The 17,518-nt window shown below is 38.3% G+C and overlaps 1 protein-coding gene across 2 annotated transcripts in view; it reads left to right on the plus strand.

Moving 5' to 3' along the window:
- TBC1D5 (TBC1 domain family member 5) overlaps positions 1-17,518 on the plus strand; it is a 564,348-nt gene that overhangs the window by 484,985 nt on the left and 61,845 nt on the right. The window contains exons 18-19 of one of the 2 annotated variants that reach the window (XM_014842157.3): positions 569-849; positions 5,129-5,194. In XM_014842157.3, the coding sequence (XP_014697643.2) occupies positions 569-849; positions 5,129-5,194 (347 nt within the window). The remainder of the gene's footprint in view (positions 1-568; positions 850-5,128; positions 5,195-17,518) is intronic. The other variant, XM_014842161.3, reaches the window with a different exon arrangement.

Here is a 17,518-nt window from a genome sequence, read left to right on the forward strand (position 1 = left end):
ATGTAACTTCTGTGAATTTACTTTGTGACTCACAGACAGATTTATTTTTCAAAATCAGATTAAATGTGGCCTAATACCCATATGCCAGGGCTTGTGGGAAATCTACTCTCAGCCTGGCTTCACAGGTGCCCCCTTCTGTGAGTAGCCCAAGGCTTGCCCAGCCCTGTACCTCTCCTTTAGAGTCCTCATCACAGGTTTTAATCATACATTTATTTATTTGATCAATGTGTTTCTTCGCTACTGGACTAGAAGTTCCAAGAGGGGAACTATGTCTGTTTTGGACAGTTGTCCCCAGAACCTAGCACAGAATTGGCACATAATGAGCCCTATTTGTTGAACGAATGAAAAGTGAAAATACTGTTTTCCATAAACCACATCTTTAAGAATCTTGTTTTTTTTTTATTCTCTGGTCACTTTTAAGTTTTCACTTCTCATTTTGTGTAACTGATCCAATGAATGGCCTTTTCATAGCAGGTAAGGTATGTTTTTCTACCAGTGGAGTATGTGAAATAGAATTGTCCTCTAATTTAAATAATATCTCTACACCCAATTTTTGTTTTCTTTATAGGACCAATGCCAAAGGCACTCCCCTGAATATAAATAAGGTCTCTAATAGCCTGATTAATTTTGGAAGAAAGCTGATTTCTCCGGCGATGGCCCCAGGCAGTGCTGGTGGCCCTGCACCTGGGGGCAGTAGTGGCAGCTCCTCCACTCCTGTGATTCCCCCTAGGACCTTAACAGAGGCCCCCAGGCATCATTTGCAGCAGCAGCAGCAGCAGCAGCAGCAGCAGCAGCAGCAGCAGCAGAGGCTGATGAAATCAGAAAGTATGCCAGTGCAATTGAACAAAGGTAAGGAAAAAGCACTAGTAAATCTAAAGAAAACACTCAGTGCAGCCCGAAATTTCCTCACTTGCCCAAAACATTCTCCTAGAAATAAAAGTTAATGCAAAACTTAATTTTTAAAAAATCTATTGTATTAGATCCTTTTTAAGTTGGAATATCAGATATTATATTGTTCTTAATTTACATTTTATGAGGTAATTTGTTAAGGTGTTTTTTTTTAACATTTATATCCTAGTATATTACATTTAAGTCTTGTGGATCTGTATTGAGTAGGGCATGAACTGTCACAACACAGAACTTGAAGTCAACTGACTGTGATCTCTGCTAACTTTGTATAATGAAGCTTCTGACTAGAAGAGGCTCTGAAATGGGAAGTTCCAACACCATAGGCTATACAGTCATAGCGTTAATCCGTGCCACTAGGAAGAAGCATGCCACTAGGCTTGCAGTCTCTCATCCAGCTGCTTTACCCCTGGGGAATACAAACTGGAGCCTTAAGTGGGGAAAAAAGCTAAACAGAATTTCAAGCAGCCAAAGTAAGTGTCTGGGTCCATACACGAAAAGTTAGAGCCCTAGAATGTTAGAGCAGAGGACAGCTGGGAGATCTTCCGATCCAAATCTCATTTGATGACTGGGGCACTTGTGTTGGTTCTGCTGTTAGTGGCACTCCTGCAGCTGGGACTCAGGAAAGCTTATTTCTATTTCAGGGCCTTTCCAGCGCTTCACCTCCCTCACGTATTTTATTCTTAAGAAAGCCCTTCAGGTTCTTACTCAGAACTTTTGAAGTTTTATTTTCCACTCATTTGCAGAGACGTAATGTGTTAGGTACCCCTATTCATAGCAGAATCATCCACATTTATTTTTAATGGTGGGACTCTTCTGTCTATACTCTAGAAGAAAGAAAAGTAACATGATAGCAGAATATCTACAAAAATCAATCCCAAAACCTCACAAAGCATAGAGTCTGCAGCCATAGTGTCAAATATCCTGACCCATGCCTCATTCGTATCTTGAAGGGATCCTGTGTTACAGCCATATTCAGTAACTGGTGCTGACAATAACAATAGTAATATTGAGTCAGTAAGAAGACCCTAAACCATGTTCCATATACTATGTTTAAGAAGATGGCATCCAAAATTATTAAAAGTTTTAAATTATTGGCATTTAAATTGGTAAACTTAAGTTAAATAGACTGTATTCCCCAATGATATAAAATAATGAGTAGTATCAGTAATGACTGTGTGGTGCGTGTGTACTCTTCCGTTAGTTATAGCATGTTATCTATCGTTGCCTGTATGAAGTATTAGACTTTGTATAATTAGTATTTAAATTGCTAGTCGAATGTTTGGTTTACCTTGCGTAAGAATATCTCGTTTAAAATTGCATTCTTTTTTTTTTTAATGTAGAGCTATCACACATGATTTAAAGAAAAGGAGACTTCAAATCATTAACATGTTGTAAATGTATTTTAATGCCAGGAGACATGCCCACTTACAGAATAGAAATGAATGTTATTTTATATATTTCTTAACTGTACTGTTTTATTGTTCTAAACAAATATGATTTTTATATTGCTTTGATAACAAGCCATAGTCAGTAGTAATTCTAACTGATGGCAGGCAAATGAGTCAGAGAATCTCTTAATGCTATAGCTTGAATTTTCTGAGGAACCAAGCCAAATGACTCTAGAAATATAAAGTTGTATCTCTAAGGAAATGTCAAGTATTAATATCACAGTAAGTGAGAAGGGAAGTGCAGGAGGATGGAACAATTGATGCAAACGAAGTCCCCAGTGATGAGGAGACCACAGAGCGCTTAAGCACAGTATTTGGAACATGAGCATCACCAGGGCATTTTGCAACTGATCCCTGTGCTGAGAGAGAGGGGCCTTGTTTGGCAACTCTTCTCTTTATTTCTGCTTTGTTCTGCTCTTGTCAGTCTACAAAAAGCTTGCCTACCTTCATGTTAAAGATAAATATTCCTGCTAAAGCCCCTCCCTGCATAAAGGTTTGAATAAAATAGAGTTATCAGGCAAAGAGAACAGTTCATACAAGTAGAAGTAGAATAGGTTGATGCTCTTCCTTCCTTCACTCTCCCGGGAGCTGTAAGCAGAATACTGAAGCTCTCTGACCCTTTCTTGCCTCACTCTGAAATAAAGAGTTTGGACTGAACTGTGGGGAGCCTCCCAGCTCCAAAAATCTATTGTTTCCTTTGGTGAAAGATACATTGTTACTTCTCCAACATTAGTTCTTTATGCTGGTCTGTCCCACAAGTGTCCTGCTGTGCTATGACGCTGACAAATCTGCAAGTGTGTCACCTCGTCCCAGAGATTAGTGAGCACAGTATTTAGCCTGTCAGGAGCTTTGTGTTGGAATGTGACTTCTAACTATCTCAGAAGAAAGTCATCTATGTAGTGCCTTTGAGGAAAGATAATGTAATAGACTTTTTAGTGTACTCTGCTGGAAATTTTGGAAGTTGTTTTGAAAAGTGGTTGTTTATAAAGATGAAAGTGCTTATGGTTTTCATAGGTAACTCTCGATTATTTGTGCTTATATAGGAGAAGAATTATATGAAAAACTCAAAATTCATGTATCTCTTGCTTGAAATACATTCTGTAGTGTGTATATGTGTTGGGGGTGAGGTCATGAAGGAAAGAAAAGGGAGCACAAATGCTCCTCCATAATTTTCCTGGTGATACTTAATATTAAGATTAGTTTTCAGTCTCTAAATATACACTAACAGGTGATCCAGAAGCAGCAGAGTAAAATAGGTAACAAGTATAAATTGAAAATCTCCTTCAAATATATGAAAAATAGGCATACCATTTATCAGTGAATAGAGTTTTTATCAGTGAATAGAGAGTTAACTATATTATGAAAATTATCAGTGAATAGAGAGTTAACTATATTATGAAAATTCAGAATTATGAAAGTTCTGCTAAAAGCCGTTTATCACTTGTTTGGAGTATGTACCTATTTATAGATTTTATTTCAGTTATAGGAGAATATAAATGCATGTACTGTTAATTGATGGGGACGATATAATTACAACCCAATAATTTCCAGATGAGCTGACCGTGCTGTAAATCATAATTGTAGCAAGTGGTCAAGGCATTGAGGGTATGTTGTTTAATTTAAAAATTGATTTTTTACTATTGTATGGAAGCTACAGGGGAAGTGAGTCTATTAATCATGCGTTGTCATACATAGAAAATATGGTTCCTTTTAAGAAGACTTGTTTTTTAGCTTGTTAACCTCAAAATAGCATAGGCCTTCAGATGCTGATCTATCCAGAGGATTGTTCTGTTGACAGTTACTGTGCTCCGGGCTGAACGTTGTCATCCAGGAAGGAAATCAAAGAATGCAAAAGTCTTCCTCCTAAATGGTAGTGAAGCTCAGGTTCTTCACAGAATTCCCTGTTGTGCTCCTTTTCCTTTCTTTCCTGTGTTTAAAATGTACTGAACGTTGTCATCCAGGAAGGAAATCAAAGAATGCAAAAGTCTTCCTCCTAAATGGTAGTGAAGCTCAGGTTCTTCACAGAATTCCCTGTTGTGCTCCTTTTCCTTTCTTTCCTGTGTTTAAAATGTACTCCTTTCCCCCCATTTCCTTTGTCTGTTTTTTGAATTTGAACACTTCTTTATTTTAAGCATTTACTACAGGTCCAATTTGTAAATGAGATCTTGCCTATAATAAGTATATCAAGTGTAAAGGGTATGCAGTTCACAGATTTATTTTTACATGTTGACATTTACAAGTACATGTGGTAACTTAGGAAATCTTTTCAGTTACTTAATATGAAATTAGAACTTGTTTAGGTCTTTATCTTATCACTGAAGATATTGGTTTCAAATTTAGTTAAAAATAAATTTTGTCTGTTATAAGAGGAAATCAATTTCAAAAGAATGCTTACTTCTTAATAAATGCATATTATTTACTTTTGGGTAAAGAATTTTTTTAAAAAGAAAGAAAATATAAAATCATACTACTATTTGTAGCATAATGAAATCTGCTCAGCAAAATCTTTTGATTGCTAAAGTTTTCTATACTTTAAGCTGATAAAAACTTTTTTTTTCTTTAAGAAAAACGCAAAAAAGCTTTTTAGGAAAAAACTTTTTAAAAACTATTTTCTTTTAAAAATATTTAGTATTTTTCAAGATTGTGCTATGTTTTCTGTCGTACTGTGCTTTTAGTAATTAGGTTGATGAAAGTATTAAAACATTAAGTATAAAAGAAAAGTAATTTTTTCCTTTTTATGAAATCTAATTATTTTTTCTTATGAAATCCAGGCGATGTAGTTACAGGAAGCGATGCTCAGGTTTCTGTTCCTGTCCAGACTCTAACTGACCTCCAAGGTACAGTTATTGTGGCAACGTAGTATATCTCTTTGCCTGCACTATTATCATTGCCTACTCCAAACTCCATTTTTCTTTTTGCCCAGCCTCCGTTCATACTGTTCACTACCATTGTTCAGCCACTGAGCGGCACTGTTGTTTAGAACAAAAGTCCCCTCGTGTCATACCTTGGTGATGCCAAATCTGGCTGTGATGTGGATTTTCTAAGTTTGCACCAGCCTCTTTCCTTGCAAAATATGATCACTCCATATTTTGTGGTAATTTTAACACTGCACTTTATTTGGCAGCTCACACTGAGGTGTTCTTTTTGTTGCATAGATGCTCTGTGACAGTACTTGTCATATTAGTTCTGAGATTAGATGATTTATAAGCTGTTTATATGCATATTATTGTGTGTATTAACTAGACATTCTTATTATACTTTACCTAAAAGAATTACAACTTTATTTTGAAATAAATTTTTAAGTACAGGCTTTGTATTATGAGTCATGTTAACAGAATTAAAATCCTGTGTGACAAATCTCCATATACAGTAACTGGCACTGATTTAAAATCAAAAGATAACATTTTAATATCATAACTGTTCAAAACCTAGAAAAAAGTTTACTTAAATAGAAAATAATAGTAATCCATATTCAGCACCTCCTGTGGAATTTCAAAACGTATAAATATTTAAAGTTGCTCCATTAATCTTTTATTATGTAATGTTTTAGATAAAATATGCTATAGAGAGGATTTCTGTATTAAGTGGAAGCCTAGACTAACTTTAAGAATCTTCAATTCAAATTCAGACTAAAATGATAATATTGAGAAGGATTGGTGGCAGATGTTAGCTCAGGGCTAATCTTCCTCAAAAAAAAAAGATAATATTAAAATTCATAACATATTTTTCTTAATTTAAAATATGCACATAATATAGTCATGCTACTAGTATTATAATACTGTTTTAATAATGATATGTCTTCATAATATCCATGCTTTTTTGTAAATTAACAGGAAAGAATAAATTGTGATGAGGAGATGAGTGGCGTTTTAGCTTAACTTCCTAAAAACACACATTCTGGCGATAGAAGTATGTGACCTTACGTCTATGTGTAGTTCTGGGTTTCACAGGGTATGGTTTCTGGCTGTGTTCTGGTAATGGAACCAGCTGACCTTTAAGGGCTTTTCTAGCTCAGGGACTCCACGAAGAGCTGCTGTTTGCTCTTGGTGTCTGTTAAGTGATCTGTGTAATAAAAGGAGTGCAGTAGCATGGCCAATAGAAACAGCAGATAATCTCCAAATGATTCCTCTTTAGCTTTGTTAGTTATTGCACTAAAATGAATGTGAATGTGATCATCTGGTATGGTGAGAATTCACAGGACTTAAATTTGTTTCCTAAAATTAAATTGGAGTTCCCAGGCAACTTTTTAACCAGTGTTTCGTTATCCCAGAGTTCACTTGCTAACTTTTCTGTTAGTTTGCTGCAGAGTAGATCTTTGGCTGTGGAAGCTCAATGTATAGGTGTAGAAAGAGAGAGTTGAAGGTTGTCTTGCTTGTTTGGACTTCTGCTTCTATGCTATTGCTTAATCCTGTTTTTCTGCAGACCAGAGGCACTTGAACAGTGTTGCTTTTTAAAAAGAATCTTGAAGAGAAAGGTCATATCGTTTTCTTCAGATAAGTTGTGTTATATCAGTAGAATCATCTCATTTACTTATTCAGCACATATTTATTGAGTGCCTACTATATGCCAGACTCTGTTTTCATTGGTTCCTTGGCTTTCCCTGCAGTTTTACCAGGTTGCTTGGGTGTCAGCCTGTGCTTTAGATGACCCAGGCAAGCCTACACAGGAACCAGCTCTTTTTCTGGATACCCTGTTTGGAATTCCCCCTGCCTGCCATGCTCTGACAGAGATTGTATCAGTCTGATAGGAAAGGCTCCAGCTGCTTTATGAGACATGAGGCCCAAATAAACAGCTTTCAAATTGACTGTGACAGTGATGGTGAGATGATACCTACCCTGATTTAGAGAAGTCACTTTTGTGTTTTCCTCAACACACTTCCTGCAGAGTGTCAAAGAAGCAAGCGGAAGTAGAAGTAAACAAAAATAGTTAATGATGGCAACAAAAACTTTCTAACAATCTGTGTTTTGTAGGATCAGTAATATTAGAAGTTGGAGAACTTCATCAGAGGTGCCACACCCTTTAGACTCCCCTATATAATATTTCAAGAGTAGATATACTTTTCAGGGAAATAAAACTATCATTTAGATTTTCCCAAGTGTCTTTTTTCAAAGTAATGGAGTAAATTTCAAACAGTGAAGTAAATATCAATACTTTAAATGATTCTTTGATTATATGTAGTCTCTTTTTCCCATGAGATTTCGTATCTTTGCCTTTTAACACAATAATTGTATGGGTTTTAATTTTTGAAGAAAAATACTGAATATAAAGTGAGATTCCACAGTTTAGGTTAGTAAATAATTTTTGGAAAATTGTTGGAAGGTTCCATTTTTATATCTCTCACTGTAGGTTGCAATCATAAAAATATGACAAAAAAATATGTTTTTTGAAGACTTAACTCAAACGCTTTCTTCAAAATTATTGTTGGAAATTACACACTTATCCCAGAAACTTTTTTCAAGAGATATTTAGGAATTTATTCATAAACCAAAAGCTTTAAAATATGCGTTCACACAGACATTACTTCCAAAGAGAATTTGGAGTTTTCAACAACAGAAGTATGTAAGTATTATCATATAATGGACCAGTAGGAAAGACATTTAGACTTCTTAAGTTATTGCCATAGACATTTTTAAAATTTATTTTTGTGTATGTTTATGTTATGGATATGAATATATATACATATATGCACACACATAGATATCATCATAAAACATTCATCAGGTTGTTTGTAAAAATAAAAAGGGGAGAAAAAGGTGAAAAATCTGCCTGCCGAAATAACCATTATTGACGTTCTTAAAGTAAAACTAAAATACATATAATATTAGACAATCCCAAATAATTAAAGGCATAAAACAGAAAAAATCTCTCTTTCCTCCTCCCACTTCTTTCTGTTATCCCATTTCCCTAAGGGTAACAAATGTTAAGTTTCTTCTAGGAAAAAAAGATTTTAAACTGACAAGTAATGTGCAAGTCATGTTAAAGTGAGAGCAGCTCACGTGTCTGGAGATGACTTCCTCTCTGGACCTTCAAGAAGAGAGCATTTAACAGAAATGTCCCAGTGCTGATGACAAGCAGCAAATTAGTAGAACAAAGAAAAGGGAGGTCAGATCAACTAGAGTAGGACATAGTAATAACAAGACAAAGAGACTGAAAAACCAAATAATTATCCTCATGGATGACCCTGTATTGGTCACTCTGGTTGTTGAGAAATGATAGTCCCAAAGCAGAACAGATAGTTGCATTGTTTCTGTATAATCACTTAAGAGGGCGGAGAAATATATAATATGTAAAATGAATTTTGGGAAGCTTCAGTTAGCTAGAAAATGCAATTCTGTGAAAGACTTATTCCAAAAGACATTGAATAAATGAGCTGCTTCGGGACTGAGAGCAAGGTCAGAATTTGCCCTTTACATTAAAAAGACCTCATTCCATTTTTCTTTAATCTAATTTTGGTTCAGTTAGTCCAGCCCACCTGGCACAGCCCTTGTTAGGGAACAGGGTGGTGCAGCTTTGCCAGCGTAGGTTCCAGAGTTGATGCTGGGTTTGAATCCTGCCTCCATCGCTGCCTTGTTGGATGACCGAGGGAGATTACTTAACCTCTTATCTGTAAAGAAAGAAAAAGAAGAGCTGCTTCAAGGGTGGTTGTAGGAAGTTACCTCAACACCTGTCCCATAGAATGGCTCAAGGGTGCTACCCGCTCAGGTGCTGGTGATGATGGCAGCGCCAATATGCATTTTCCTCAAATACCTTTTTGGTTTTCAGAATCAAATTATGAAGGAACCAACTCAACCCTTCTGTCTTTTTCCGTAGCATACTTCTGATATTCTGAAACCACATGTCTGCATGCAAGCACTGGATCCAGCAGTGCTCGACCTCTGTGGTCAGGCTAGAACCGGTCTATTCCAGGGCCTTAGGTGCAGCCTGCTCCCATTCACTCTCCTTTGGCACCAGGATGTGTGTCTTGAATAAGTAAACATCAGCCCTCTTGCTGTCTGTCACTCAAGTCTGTGAGGTAACAAAATGTTACCAGATAAGGCCAGATGCCTCTTGTCCTGGGTCACTGTATAAAGCCAAGGTGGTCCCTTTCTGTGGCCACAGCATTGGGCTTCCCTGGCTTTTCCCTTTCTGCTCTTCTGAGCTATGCACCTCCCATCAACAACAACCCCCAGACTTCCCAGCCCCTGAACACCTTGCCTTTGGGTGTCCTGTGTCCACCTCCTTCAGCTGGTCTCAGGTTGATGGGGGTTCTGCCTGTTTATTTAGGAATATACCCCAACCCAGCCTCTGGTCTTATTTCCCATTGAGTTTAATGAGAGAAAAGTAATGAAAATATTATCCATGGGACATAGTAGGAGCTTAATAAATATTTTTTCCCTTCCTCCTTGTCTCCCTCCCAGCCATCCTGTAGTCAGGGCTCCTCACTGATACCTGTGAAGCTAATTCAGTCAACTTGGGCTCTTGAGAAATAACCTCCAACGAGATGTAGCACATGGGACACAAAGCTTTTATTGAATGTTTCAGAGAGGGAAAGAGAATGAAGGAAACACTTAATATACCCTACACATGGCCATATCTAGTCCGGATAGCACTTTTGTGCACTTTAGAACAAGTATCCCTTCTGTACAGATGCAGCTCGCACCAGGGCATACATCTTAACAAGTAGAACGTGGCCTGGATTTCAGCTGCTCCACGAGGCAGTTTTAAGTACGGCATATGTGGTAGTCCTCTGCTTAGAGCCTGTAAGCTGAAGTCTGTGAGAGGTCCCTTGAAAGTGCAGCCAGTGTAAGCATAATCCCCACAGGAGAGGACTGGCAAATCTGTAACCCAGGGTCCTGCATATTAAACTCCCTACTCTAGATTTGGAAGTCCCCACTGTGCTAGTAATGATTTATGTCTACTGAGTACTTAGCATATGCTGGGCACCCCACTGAGCCCTTCACACTCACTTAGGACACACAGCATGTGTGAAGTAGATGCCTCACTTGTAGCTGAAAACTGTGGCTTATGGAGGGTCAATGACTTGTTCAAGGACCCAAAACTAGATATCAGCTGAGCCCAGATTCAAGTCTAGGTGTGTCTCTCCCAGCAGGTATTGATTTGAGGGGTTCTGCCTCATAAACATCTCAAGTCTACCACCACAGCCTCAGTTTAAGCCCTTATAATCTCTTGTGTGGGCTGGTGCAGGAGATGCCACATTCAACCAAGCTCCTGTAATCCTCATGCTACTTTTCTGTTTAAAATCTGTAGTAACTCCCGTTGCCTACTGTCGACTAAAATAATCCATAACCAATCTATAAATGAAAATTTGGGTGAGTTTATTCTGAGCTTAAATTTTAGGATTATAACCCGGGAGAGTCTTTCCACAAAGGAGCAGAGCCCTCCAAAGAAGTGGGGGTACACAGGGTGGTTATATACCCTCAAAGAGGGTGTTTCACATATGATTGAAATGTCCCTCCCACAATAGTCACAAGATTGCCCTGTCGGCACAGCACTTGATGGACACAGCAGGTAGTGGGTCTGCTATCTTGGTGGTCGTAACAGGAGGGAAGTCTATTGTCTCAAGCTGGGTGGTCACAGCTGGGCGCAGCAGTTTCTAGCCTAAGGAAAGATACTTAATCCTTAAGGAAACCCAACCTTGGGAGGGGGAGGGAAGTTGCACCTTTATCTCAAGGGCCTTTTGCTCTTGCCATAGGGAATCTCTAAAGCAGATATACAATGCATGCTCAATGGCCTCGGTCAGGCTCTTTTGGAAAGACAAGGTCAGGCCGAATTAGGTTTACACCAAATGGCTTCCTCATATATTCCAATATATCCTATTACTTGCCATTTTTATTTGTCACTACTGACAAGATAAAGGACAGACCCCTTAGAATGAGAACATGGGGCTCTTCTTGATCTAGCTGGCCCTATTTGTAGAGCCTCACCCTCCCTCTTTTCTCCCTCCTCCCAGGGCTGGATGACCAAGAGGGAAAATGAGTTCACATTGAGGGTACCAGCAACTTTTAGAAAGAATTTGTTTGATTCCCTCCTCCCCCTAGAAAACCATTGAAATAATCATCAAGTGAAAAAGAAGCAAACACGCTGTTAGACTTAATTTCATTTTACACTGATATTGGTGTCATTTTCAATTACACATGGAGGGCAAGAAGCTCCAAGGGATTTGGTCAAGCTCTGATTGAGCTAGATGTTCCTAGTAGTCGAACTGCCTTGGTGAATACTATGTTCTCTACCCAAAATGGGCCTCCCTGAGCCACCCACACACACAGGTTTTATGATTGAGCCCACACCTCTAAATGCCTGAGACAGAATGGATACTCCCTCTTTGCTTTGAGTACTGTCCTTTATATTCTGTGTTTGCTGTTCTCACCTGGGATTGCAGGTAGCTTAGTGTGTGTACAAGTCTGTATTTCCCTTCTACTGCTATTTTAGGAGCTTCTTAAGAGCTCCTGGTGTGGTCATCCCCTGTCCTCGGGGCTGGACAGAGTCTCATAGGCATTTCACGAGACCAGTCTATATAGGGCTCGTTCCCCACTGTTTGGTTGTGAATGAAAGACTGTGTGCATGGCTGAGGCGGCTTAAGAATGGCCCTATAGTTAGTATATTTAAGAATGCCTTACAGTATAAAATAATTTTAAATAGTTGTCTTGGGTCAGGATTTCTGAGAAATAAACTGTGAAAGATTTATAGGTAGGAAGCTTTGAGGGAGTGCCCTCAAGATCAGCACCTGGGGAGTGAAAGCAGCAGCACTGAGCTGAGGGAGGAATTGAACTACCTCGCAGTTGCTGCTGGAACCTCTGGGGCTGGGATGGCCCTCCAGAGTTGTCCACCATGAGGGAAGGGACCAGCCTTTATCCTCTGTCAGCCCAAACTGGTCACTGGATTGGAGCTGGTCCCCCGGGAAGGGCATGACCTCTCTTCAGCTCTCTTCAGCTGAGGGCTGTTTCCAGAGAGGATCTCTTGAGAGCCCTCAGCAGCCAACACTCCTAGCAGCTGGGGGAATGAGTGTCTTGGGCCTGAAAGGGTAATCTGGGCAGGGCATCACAGCAATATATTCAAGAATGTGCCTCTAAGAATAGGCTTTAAATTTTAGTGCAATAAAGGAAATGATTAATGTTGTTCTTATCAGTTAAAAACTTGAAAAGATTTATAGAGCTTCACAACCAACTGCAGCTTATTGGCTACAGGCTTGTTGAGAATACTGACTCCTCAGCTCTGCAGCTGTCCAGGAGAGGCCCAGGTGACGGAATGTCCCGTGCATTTGCCCGGGGTCGCATACCAGTGTTGTCACGTTCTGTGTGTACTGGGCATGAAAAGGGCAGGAAAGCCTGATAGTCCTTTCCTCTTCTCAAGGCAAGATTACTCCTGGTGTCTAGGCTTTTCTTACAGATCTGCGGAGGAGATACTCCCATCATCCCTTTGGAGAACATGTTCTGGTGACTTCATTTCCTTAGGGTCTAAATGTTTACGTTCCCAAAGGGCACAAAAACGTTAGGAAACTAATTTCTGTAATTGAGAGGAAATATATTTTATACAGGGTTCTTGTGTGAAATATAGGCCAGGTACTTTATTAATACTACCACTCATTTGGAATTTGATAATTCAGAGATAAATTCTGATAAAAACTTACCTTAGTGTTATCTCTGAAAAGGTGGTTGCTAAGCAGAATAATAGGTACAGAAAAACCTGTGGATGTTGTTCCTCATGGGAACAAACTGCCTTCAGATTCTTTCTGGATTGCATCCTTACTCTCACACAGTACATAATTGATAAGCATATTTATTAAAGCAGAGAGTCTAAAGATTTCTCCTAGATGCATCATCACCTTATTTTAAAATAGTTACTTAAATGTAACAACCTGAATGTTGTGAAAAACATTTGGAAAATTAGACTGTTCATTGCTTTATACCTGCACTATCCAATGTGATATCCCCTAGCCACATGTGGCCATTGAGCACTTGAAATGTATGCTGCCAGTATGAAATGTGTCATGGATTTTGAAGATTTAGCGTGAAAAAATGAATGTCAAATATCTCGATAATTTTTTTATTTTGATTACAAGTTGGAACAATAATAGTTTGGGTATAATGGGTTAAATAAAATAGATTATTAAAATCAATTTCACCTTACTTTTTAAATTTGAATACTAGAAACTTAAAAATTATATATATGGCTCACATTATGTTTCTATTGAGCAGTGCCGGTGTATGCAGTCCTCTTCCAATATTCTAAAGGGAACATCGCAGACCTTTATTGTAGTCCCGCAACATGCCACCCACTATGCTCGCTTTTCCCAACAGGTGAAGCTGGTAATGACCACAGTCCCTGCTCTTGGTGAATCTGGCCTTTTGTAACCCAAGTAGGGACACTGTAATTGAATACAACTGGCCGAAAAATTGGGTAGATGAGCCTATTCCCCAAATCTGGTTTATTTGGTTTTTTGGTTTCTTTTTTGCCATTTTGAATTAAGAGCTGCTTGGAGTCACCCCTGTGATACATAAATGTGATAATATGTGTTGGCATAGTCTTTAAGTTTGGACGGATCTTATGATATTGCCAGCTATATATATATAACTCTATGTCCTTAGGCAAGTTGATTAAACCCTCCAAGCCTCGATTTTCTCAGCTGTAACCACCTCATAGTGTCATTAGGATTAAGTGATATAATATGTGTAAAGGTACATACATGTGTGTGGACTAACATTTTGCAAATATTTCATTGCTGTAGTGTATTCTAATTTTCTGATTTCTTCTTCTTTAGGTAGACAGACTAGGAAAGTATGTATATAAGGGAAGTTGGGGGAAAAAAGTAGTACACAGCTATAGGACAGATAAAATCTAAAACCAAAGAAAAGCTTACTTAGTTTTATTATAATTTCTACATGGAAACGACTTATACAAATGGGGATAGCTTAAGAGTTTTTCTTTGATAATGTAATTTTTTTTAAATGGAAAATTTTCCCAACAGGCTTGATAGAACTTTACTTATATATTGTAAATGTCTGAGAGATAGATATCATAGGTACCCCCTACCTTATTTCAGAAGTATTCAAGGCAACTAAAGTTTCATAAGATTTGATATATATAAAACTGCTCACAACTATTTTTTCATTTTGGAAGGAAATGGGAAAAAGTTGTAATAGTCCACAAAATTCCAACTTTTTCAAAGAGTATAATAAAATTTAAATGATTGTACTTAGAATTTTAGATTAACTCAGAATTTGAACTATAATGTCAAATATTGAAAGTCTAAAGATTACAAGTAGGGTATAATAAGCAAAGGAATAATAAAGAGAATTTCCCATCTATTTAACTGTCCTGTATGTCAGAAGTCTGATATAGGTCTCACCAAGCTAAAACCAAGGTGTTAGGAGGCTCTAGGGAAGAATCATTTCTGCTGTTGGCAGAATTCAATTCCTTTTGACTTTAGGACCAAGGTTCCCATTTCTTGATGGCTGTCAGCTGAGGGCCATTCCCAGCTTCTAGAGGATGCCATATTGGCTCTTGGCCCTCTTCCTCTGTCTTAAAGCCAGCCACTCAGGTCAAGTCCCTCTCATGCTTCAGCTGTCCCCTTTTTCTTCTTTAGCCACGTCTCTGGCTCATGCTTCTGCCTTCCTATTCCACTTTAAGGACTCACGTGTCTGCTTTCGCCCACCTTGATAACCCAGGATATTCTTCTCATTTCAAGGTTCTTAACCTTAGTCACACCTGTGAAGTCTCTTTTGCTGTGTAAAGTAACATATTCACAGACTCTGGAGATTAAGGGCAAAGGCATTTTTGTGTCTTCTCTTTTGAGCTTTTGGGGGTAAGATACGAATTATCAAAATTGACCAAGAAGAAGTAGAAAACCTTAATAGAAGAATGAATAGAGAAAAAATCTGAAAAGTCATCATTGTAATGCCTTTATAAAGTCACTAGCACCAGAGAATTTTATAGGTAGGTGATCCAAATTTGAAGGGACAGATAAATTCAGTTGTATAAGCTTAGAAAACGATGGAAGTTTTTCATTTCATTTTGTAAAAAAAGCCATGTTTTTGAGAATCAAAATGCTTTGGCTTCTTAGATTTATCTTTTTTTCTGTGGACTTTTAAAAGTAATTTGAAACTCAAAGCTGAGCAAACATTCCTTTTGTTTTAGCTATATCTTTTACCACCCCAAGGCAATAAAAGCTACGTGAGGAGTAGAGTTCCAAGGAGCAATGAGAAAATATTCATAAAAGGAAAAAGAAAAACCTAGATTTATAATAAATACTTAAATTGTTTCCCACTGTATCATCTTAGAGTAAGAAACACCTTCCAAAGGAGGACTCTAAAAACAAAACAAAAGCCATAAAGGAAAATGTAGGTGCACACACGTATATACAAAGGGCTAAGTTCCAGAATTTAGGAGAAAGTCCCCTAAATCAGCTTTTAAAAATAAAATGAGCAGAGACAATGCACATAGGACCTTCAGATGGCCTATATAAATATATTAAAAGATATTCAGCCTCACTAGTTGTCAGGAAACGTCAAGCTAACACCATGAAGTTCTCCCTTCATCAGATTAACCAAATACACAGATGAATAAAGATATATGATGTTACATTTATACATATATATAAATATGCATATACACACATATGTATGTTAAAATCCTAGGAGAAAGCAATTCAGAATCATTTATCTAAATTTAAAATGCACGTACAGGGGCCGGCCCAGTGCCATAGTGGTTAAGTTCTCACACTCCACTTTGGCGGCCTGGGGTTCACAGGTTTGGGCCCCAGGCCCAGACCTACACACCACTCATCAAGCCATGCTATGGCAGCATCCCACATACAAAATAGAGGAAGACTGGCAACAGATGTGAGCTCAGGGCCAATCTTTCTCACCAAAAAAAAGCACATACATTTAGACATAGCAGTTCCATTTATATAAATTTACCTTATAGAAGTAGCCAACTATTTGTACCTAAAGATATACCTCACTGGACTGTTAATTGTCACTTTGTTTGTAAAGGCAAAAACTTGGAAAAATCCTAAATGTTATTCAGGAGTGCTACAAATTTTTTTTCTTCACAGCCATTAAAAAGAGTAGGGTGGATTTTTATACATGACAAAGACAAATTTCCTAGACTAAGTTAAATCCAGAAAGCAAGTCACAGGGAAGGACTTTTGGGATGATAGTGTAAGGACCTCTGAAAACTTGTCTCTCTGTAAAAGCAATACGAACAGTAGCAGAAATGTCAAAAATCAACTTTTTCGGAACTCTAGAAATTAATCCGAGGATTGCAACAATTTGAGAGGCATCTATTTGAGAAGAAAATGGTTGAATCTCAGTAGGAACAGCATGCTTTGTGGCATTTTAACTTGCCCTATTCCTGCTGTCTCTCCCCAGCTTTGCCATAACCTTTGATAACCAGCAGCCTGACAACCACTGGAGGAGAAAGAATGAATTTGAAGCACCCTAAAATTCCCATCCCCAGTAAATTGTCACTATTTGACCTGTCCAGCAGCTCCCTGGAGAAGCCTCATTCATAAAGCTTGTCTTTATTTGCCCTGTGCAGAGCTTACTAAGGGAGAAACCCTATCCATGGGGCATCCATCGGAAATAATCAGTGGCAGTTATTTAACATCACAGCTATCCAAGGTGGAAATGAAGCAAACAGGTAGCTAACCAAAAGCTTAACAGGAAAATCAGAGGCTAACAAAAAGCTTAAAAGGAAGATCTGAGAAATGAGATGTCCATAGAGGGGTTTGAAAAGCTCCAGTATATTCCTGGGATTCTAGAAGGCAGCACCCAAGCAGGATCATGCATATGCCCAGGAAAGACTTGAAAAGGGCATAATCTCTCAATTCTGGATGAACTTGAGGCATTGCATAGGCAGGATTGAAGGCTAAAGCCGAATTGTGAACTGCCTGCTGGAGCATTGAAAGTATGCCCCAACACACCCAGAGCCCCAGCAAAGGCTTAGAGACTTACTGGTTCGAGGCATTTAAGGAAAGGATATCTCTGTCTCTTAGCTGACCACTAAGCTAACCAAGCAGAGACTTCAGTGGCCATACACAACAAAGAATATAGACTGTGCAAAATTCATTTAGGAAAGTCACTAAAAAAAAAAATTCCAGCAAGAAAAACAAACTTGGGGGATGGATGGGATCTGATTTCCAGAGCTGCCACATTATTTTA

This window comes from Equus asinus, chromosome 21, assembly GCF_041296235.1.
Source record: "Equus asinus isolate D_3611 breed Donkey chromosome 21, EquAss-T2T_v2, whole genome shotgun sequence".
NCBI classification, from domain to species: domain Eukaryota; kingdom Metazoa; phylum Chordata; class Mammalia; order Perissodactyla; family Equidae; genus Equus; species Equus asinus.